General features: G+C 38.7%; 1 protein-coding gene across 1 annotated transcript in view; it reads right to left on the reverse strand.

Moving 5' to 3' along the window:
• LOC119428502 (protein phosphatase 1 regulatory subunit 12A-like) overlaps positions 1-7,580 on the reverse strand; it is a 9,047-nt gene that overhangs the window by 176 nt on the left and 1,291 nt on the right. The window contains exons 2-7 of the mRNA XM_037696184.1: positions 7,344-7,501; positions 7,030-7,151; positions 3,260-3,487; positions 3,077-3,168; positions 2,704-2,817; positions 414-566 (exon numbers count right to left, since the gene is read on the reverse strand). Of these exons, the coding sequence (XP_037552112.1) occupies positions 414-566; positions 2,704-2,817; positions 3,077-3,168; positions 3,260-3,487; positions 7,030-7,151; positions 7,344-7,501 (867 nt within the window). The remainder of the gene's footprint in view (positions 1-413; positions 567-2,703; positions 2,818-3,076; positions 3,169-3,259; positions 3,488-7,029; positions 7,152-7,343; positions 7,502-7,580) is intronic.

Consider the following 7,580-nt stretch of genomic DNA (forward strand, 5'->3'; position numbering starts at 1 on the left):
TTTTAAAAGGTTGCATTTTGGCCGTCTACACAGAAATGAAAATTTTAAAGATTTTTTTCTCCCCACCACCCTGAAACCATTAAAAAAAAATTAGTACAGTTTTGGGTCTCCTAAAATGGTGTTTCAGTGTGGATGCAGAGCTGAAACGATAAAAAAAAAAATTATTCGTGTATTGACAAAAAAATATTCCCATGTGGACAGCTCCCAATTACAAAGACTAATTCCATTCATTAATTTGGTAGACAAACCAGCATGTCTGTAATATATAAAGACAAACTGAAATCCCCAATTTTATCGTAAATGGGTAAAAAAATAAAGTTGTCCAGTATTTATTCAGACACAACATGAAACACATGGAGGACAGAAAATGTCCAACAGAGCCGAGACGCAGGCAGAGAGGACAGCGGGTGTACCTGCGGTAAATGCTGTAAGACTGGTAGTGGGAGGAGGGTGGCTGCCAGGGTTTAGTATTACAGGTGTTAGGGTCCAAACTGGAAGTTGACGAAGACTTGGCTGGCACGTCCCGCGTGCTGCCGCTCCGCCCCAGCGCTAGAGTATGGGACGTGCTAGTGTGTTGGCAGGCAGGTGGGCAAGAGAGGCATGTTAGCGGTGGAGGTGCACACACACACAAACACACATTTATATAGAAAACAAGACATGTTCACAGCTACCAAGCTTTGACACGCCATCTGTGTGTTCGTGGCACAAGGAGTACACATTTACAGTTGTAATTGAGAATACACGGTTTATGTTGATTGATTTATGATTAACTTTTTGTTTGGTAGAAACTGGATTAAACATGTTACCTAAAATTTCCAAAGTACTCTACAAAAGTTTTAAATGAACTGATATCCCTTTAGATTTTACTGAAAATACAAACATTACTTGTAATCTTTTAAAGAGGCCTTGAGCTGTAGTTCTTCAATGTTTCTGAAGGTTTTAAAGGTTTTTACTCGGCACATAAACGGCTTTATTTATTTTTACATTATTTTCACTCAGTCCTTTTATAGAACCTTTTTCAAATGAATGAGTTTTTGTTTAAGCCACTTCCCAGTGGCCTTTAAATTACATAATAAAAAGCACCCTAATTCAAAAGAAAACAAGGGTTTATCACAATCAATATTATTACATAACAATAATAATATCCAACATAAGTTTTGCAATATTCTAAACAATGTTTCTAAACTCCAAAAGAGCACAGAATGTCATGATTTCAGCTCCCTGCTCTTTGCCACCTGAAAGCACTCTTGGCCACGCCCACTTCTCATGCACGGGGAACAGCTGATCAGCTGCACAAATGTGCAGAAGGTGCTAAATAATTTATTTTCAATAAAAACTCCATACCAATTGTGCAGCTCATCCCTCAATTAGTCAACTGTGGGTTATGTTCACTCTTATTTTGAAAAGCCGCGATAGAGCGAGTCTGTGATAAACAAAGTAGTGAGGGACTACTGTACTGTGCATCCCTAATATGTTTTCGGAACTTGTACTTTTCAAAATATTCACATTTACTTAAACTAAATTTCACTGTAGAAAAACTTTGATTTCTTCAGTTCCTTCAGAAACATTTTTTTTTAATCTGCTTCAGCAAACTTTTTGTTTTGCCTTCTTGTGCTTTTAGCTAGCCTTTTGTTACAAGGAGCTTTTCTCTTTAGCAACTTTTTGTTTTATCTAACATTTTAGTAACTTAAGGTCATAGCCGTCCTTTTACCTTTAGCTTATGTTCTGCTCATTTTAGCTTAGCAGAAAATGCTATTTCTCTACTTTTAAATTATTTTTTATGATTTGTGCATAAAAAAACAAAAACAAAAAGAAGCCTGTTGCAAAGACACCGTGCTCCATTTCTTTAGCTCTTTAAAAAAAAAAAAAGGGCTTCCATAAGAGAACAGTTTGGCAGATTATTTAAAGAAATCTTTCCACCAACAAGGTGATTCTAGACTTGTTTAAATTACATTTTAAATAACTGCCTCTTATTGAATAGATGAAAAACGATGCATCTCCACAAGTTACAAAGTGATAAAAGAATTTAAACCAGCTTCTTCACCTAGCTGTCCATTTGCTGAAACTGATACCAATCAAGTTGGGTGCTGTTTTTAAATTAGTGTCGAGTGGCTTAAAAATCATACAGATGTATTCCTTTTTGAAGTTTACAAGGACTGCATTGAAAATAAGAGAAATGTCTGGAAAACTACTGCTCAAGAGCACTTTACATGATCACAAAGAAATGTTCTTTAGAAGCAAAAAACAAAGAAAGAAAATCTTAGCACTTGTTGGGAAGCTCAAAAGTCAAGCCAAGAAGACAAGTTCCCAAAGCAGCTTTAAAAATGTAAAAACTAGGGTGTTTCCATTTTGTGGCTTACAGCCAGTACTAATGCATTTGATGTGAATTCAGCACAGGTCCACGTTTCGGCTTTGTGCCACAAACAACCCTGGGAACATGATTTATTTGCTTTAACAGACAGCACCTAGGCTCGTTAAAATGTCTGAGCGATGCATTTTGAACTGTGCAGCCCAGCAACCTGACAGTGCAGGTGCAGTCATGCAACGCACTCTGCGACAGTGACGGAGAAACAGCTACTGCAAACTGAAGCCTGTGAAACATATTTGCTGACTAACAAAGAAGCTACGATGATATCAGCAGAACAGACGGAGGAGACCTGAAGAGACGAATGGAGGTTTGACTGTGCTGCAGCTGAGGCTAACCTGCGCTGGTAGCTGGGGGTTCTGTTGGTAAGGGAGCTTCCATCGCTGTTCTTCAGGTCGTCGTCCCAGCGTCGTCGAGTGTAGGAGCCACTACGTTTCAGAGCAGTAGAGTCCCTGGGGATCCACAAGCTAGAATAGTACCCCATATCTCTGGTAACAAACACTGGCATACATACTAGGGGTGTACCTTTCAAATCTAGACCTTTTTCTTACTGTATTTTGTTAAATTGTGCGTGATAACATCATGATGCTTAAAAATATGCACACCATGCAGTGCATCGTGGCTTTTTGTCTGTAACACACAGCTGTAAGCAACAGGAGCCACTCATGTCAATGCATGTTTGCACGGAGCCTCTTGGCTCCGGGGGTTCACCTGTTTTCCTTCTCATCTATGTCGGAAGCGCTAGCAAGCCTCCTGGGGATGGTTGGGGCCACATACGCGAGCCGGGTTCCTTTGTCCTTCTCCTAAAGAACGCAAATGAAAAAAAAAAAGAGCTTGGGTAATTAATGTAGCCCAACTATAGTTTACTTCATATTTTGTTGGGTTTAAAAAGACCTTCTCTTTTTCTTTGTTATCCAGAGTTGAGGACAGACGAGGGCTTGATGCAGAGCGCATGACGCCAGTGGTGTCCTTCTCCCTCTGAGCGTCCTTCGTAGCTGTGATCTCCGACAGCGCCCCGTAGCTGCCCGTCTTCCTCAAACCCAGACGCCACGACGCTGGAGACTCATCCTTCTTCTCCTCCTCCAACACCTTTGGTGAGGTTTTTCCTGCAGGCTGCGGGACCTGAAAACCAGCACAGGGAAGCAGCTGATAAATGGCTAAATTATCCATTTATAAAGTGTGGAGACTGTGAGATTTTTTTTTTTTGTTGTTGTCTTGGTAAGTAAGACAAACACCAACCAGTTCAAACATTGTCAGATTAATTGAAAGGACTTGGGAGTTTTTTAGGGATAAAACCAAGAGGAGAAAAATATACATTGTTATAATCATCAAATCAACTCAAACAAGGTTTTAGTGTAGGTCTGGCCACAGACACATTTTCAATTAGGCCTGTCACGATAACAAATTTTGCTGGGCGATTAATTGTCTCAGAAATTATTGCGATAAATGATAATGTTTGAAATTTGACAATAATTAGTAATTATTGTCAAATTTAGGAAGAAATGCTGGTTAATTTGTTTTGTGTGTAGTGCCTTTTTATGACCACCAGATGGTAGTATAAGACTGTCTGAAACAAGGATGGATAGTGAGGAAGAAAGCAGCGTGTCTCTAAGAAAATAGGAGGAGGCCCCTTGACGTGACATGGGCTGTCTCTCCTTCCTTTTTTCTGTTCTCAAAATGGCGGACGCTCTGTGTGGTTTGAGCTCTTCAGCATGAATTTTGAAGCTTCGACAAGATGAGGTCGATCCTTTAGCTTAACTCATAGCTTGGCTTAGCTGCTTTTAACGATCCAAAAACACAATTTTGGATGGTTAAAATTGATTTTAAAGAGAAAAGAGAAAGGGAGGAGGAGTCAGTGACGAACACCGAAGTAGAGCCTTTTGTCATCGAGTGTCTTCAGTAGAAAGAGAGAGACACGAAGAAACGATAAAGCCGATAAATGAAAACGAGGTTGATAATTTTCATTTATCATACGATTAATTGATTTATTGTTTATCGCGACAGGCCTGTTTTCAATAACTGTCAGAAGATGGAAAAGCAACTTAAAAACACGGAAGTCACACAAACACCATGTACAAACAAAATTAGCAGTGCATTTGCTGATTACAAGTGAAAACAGCACCATGTAATGTTTATGAGCAATAGGGAAGTTCAATCACTAAATGGTGGATTTTTCCACTGGGGTGTTTGGCTTTTCTGTGTTGCACAAACCATGATTAAAGCCGAGATAACACTGCCTACCTGTGAACAAGGCTAATGTTCACTTTACTTTTATAGTAATGTGAAAGCTGACAGATAGCTGGAAATGATCCATAAACGGGAAGCTATCTGAACGTATAGCATCAGCTGTGAGTGCCCCTGAGCAGGACAACAACTGCAATCCCCTGAAGTAATCACAGTTTAGTGCTGCACGCGGCTCTAAAAGCAGGCCAACCCAAACAAGTGGAAAAACCCTGCATCACCTGGACCAGGCGAGGGTGGTTAGGGGAGATTTTAGTGCTTTGTGAGTGCACAAGTGCATGTAGGATGAGACGACAACTCTGGTGCACACCAATGCCTCACCATAAGCTTTTTGGGCACAAGAGAAATGCCAGTTTTGCGCAAACCTTGACGCCACAACGCAGGACAGCCTGGCTCCGCCAAAGGCATGAGAGGTGTAATGTAATCAAACTAAAGCCAACGAAGACAAGAGCCCAGGAAGGAACAACACCAAAAAAAAGAGGATACGGAAAGGGAGGACAGAAAGGATGGAAAAAGAAAAACGACAGATCAAGACAGAAGCAGAAGCAGCACGTTATGCGTAAGGACAAGCATTTTAAAGCCTAGTTTCACCACATGGTGCCAAACTGGGCACTACCATCATTACTCAGCTGAAATGGAGGCCAAATGAAACTGAACACTCGGTGTTTCGCTCACTCGTTAAAGACGTGTGGTGTGTGAGCACCAGGCTTTAAACAAGATCTGGATATTGTTTGCAAGAAAAGAAGCTGAAAAGTTTATGGTATTTTCTGGTAATCGGATTTACAATAATGTAAAGTTACGTATAAATGGAGTAGAAATCAACATTTATGAGACTTTTTTTTTTTTTTAGATATTATGGACAACAAACTTAGTTGGAAGCCTCATATTAAATATATTAGTTATAAAATTGCAGAAACTATTGGAATATTGTTTAAAAGATTTAATAAATCTACCGTAAAAGGCTTGCATATTATATTACATACTCTTCCTTGGTTATGCCTTAATTGTCATATTGCTCAGAAATATGGGAAAATGCAAATAAAACAACTATTAACATGTTAATAAAGTGGGATATTGTGAACCAACTAATAAACTTTTTATTCAAAGTAATATATATATATATATATTTTTTTTACATTGTTTATATAAAAATACAGGAAATAATCTATAAAGCACTGAATAAGTCTTCCTTCTTGAATTCAGAAATTATGTAAGTTAAGAGAGAGTAAATATAATTTAAGAGGTTTGATAATATTTGAACAAGCTAAAGAGAAAAGTAAAGTAAAATCTAGATGAATTTCAGTTATCGGCGTGAAACTGTGGAATGAACTAAATGATCTCAAATTATGTGCTTTAATGATGAGCTTTAAAAGAGCCTTAAAATGTAAAATTATAAAAGCATGTACTTTTATGTAGATGTATATACCGGTACGTATTGTGTAACCATGTATGCATGTAATGTGTATATATACATGCATATTTAAATATAAATGTGTGTGTACTTGTGTATGTATATGGACAGTAGATATTTCATTATTCTAGACTGCTGAGTCTATGAATAGGGTAGGCAAGGATAAGCCTTGGCTTCAGCCTATTCCTTTTTAGGTAAATTATTGATTTGTAAAATAGTATTTTATATTGTTTTCCTTTTGTGTAATGTTGTTCCATTTATCAAAATAAAGTTGAGGGTTTAAATGAGTTGAGAGTTGAAAAGAAGTCACTGAAAGCAGCTACGGATTGCGAAAAGAACGCTAAAGTTACTTCATATCCTAGGAGACTTATATCAAGAAGAAAAAAATCAGTTATGTAAAACTTTCTCTTAATTGCTTCCATTAGTCATTCACGGTTGGATTAGCTGATGTTACTTGGTGAAAAGGACATGTCCTTGAAGAACTTTGCCACAAAAATTTGCCATCACTAGTTTCCTTTTTATGTCAGCAGAGGGCAGCAAACCCCAAAGTGACAACCCTTTATTATTAAACGCCAATGATGAACTTTACACACTTCACCTGACTAAAGTTAGTTTTTTAAGCCCACTTTGCCATTAATCTTCCCACAGTGTAGCCCCTTGTTGTGATTAAGTGCCAATGAAAATTGCTTGTAATCTTCATGTGTGAAAAACTACTAATGTTCACCTAAAGAATCGGTTATCTACAAATTGTGCCCCAGTTTCCAGGGATAAAATAAGTTGAAGGTTTTCTATAAACCAACTTGTCTGAACTACAACTAGGTTGACAAAATAAAAAAAAAAGGTTCAAGGGCGCAGACAGGAAGTGCAGTTGCTTCTTAAAGCAGTGACAGTTACATCATGCCTGTGCAGCAGCTTTTGAATTCCTCAAATACCTTTTGAGACTGAATCTTGAAGACTAACGTGTTGTTTTACGTGCCAACAGGACAGAACAGAGCACGTTACCAAATCGTACCTTTTTAACTGGTGAAGTGGGAGTTGTCACCTGGTTGGTTGGGCTAGTTGGAGATGAAACGCTGACTGTGGTCGGGGTGGGCGTCGTGCTACTGCTCACTACTGGAGGCGGCTTGGTCTTTTCTGGAGGAGATGAAATAAAAGGCTTTAACAAAGGTCATATTCTTTAAAGATCCATCAGATGGTTAAATCAGATCAAAAGAAAGTGCCTTGCAACTTTTTAAATCATAAATACAAGCTAAAAAAAAAAGGTGCAGAATGAAGTATTTGTTGCATTCATTATCCAAAAGAGCAAGTCTAGAATACAAACAGTACCAGCTTCAGTCTCGGACTCTGAATCCTCTTCCTCGTCCTCTTCACTCGAGCAGCTCGATTCGTCCTTCTTCCCCTCGTCTTCTTCGTCCACTTTCTCCGGCTCCAAGGTCTCGATGCGTGGAGCGGTCTTCTCTGGCTCCAGAAGCAGTGTTTCTTTGCTAAAGCACAAGTTAACAGAAAAGGTAAGTCCTTCGCTGTAGGAAGCCAGAAAATAATTACCGTACTTTTTGGCCTATA

Source organism: Nematolebias whitei, chromosome 22 (assembly GCF_014905685.2).
Source record: "Nematolebias whitei isolate Nwh7 chromosome 22, NemWhi1, whole genome shotgun sequence".
In the NCBI taxonomy this organism is placed as follows: domain Eukaryota; kingdom Metazoa; phylum Chordata; class Actinopteri; order Cyprinodontiformes; family Rivulidae; genus Nematolebias; species Nematolebias whitei.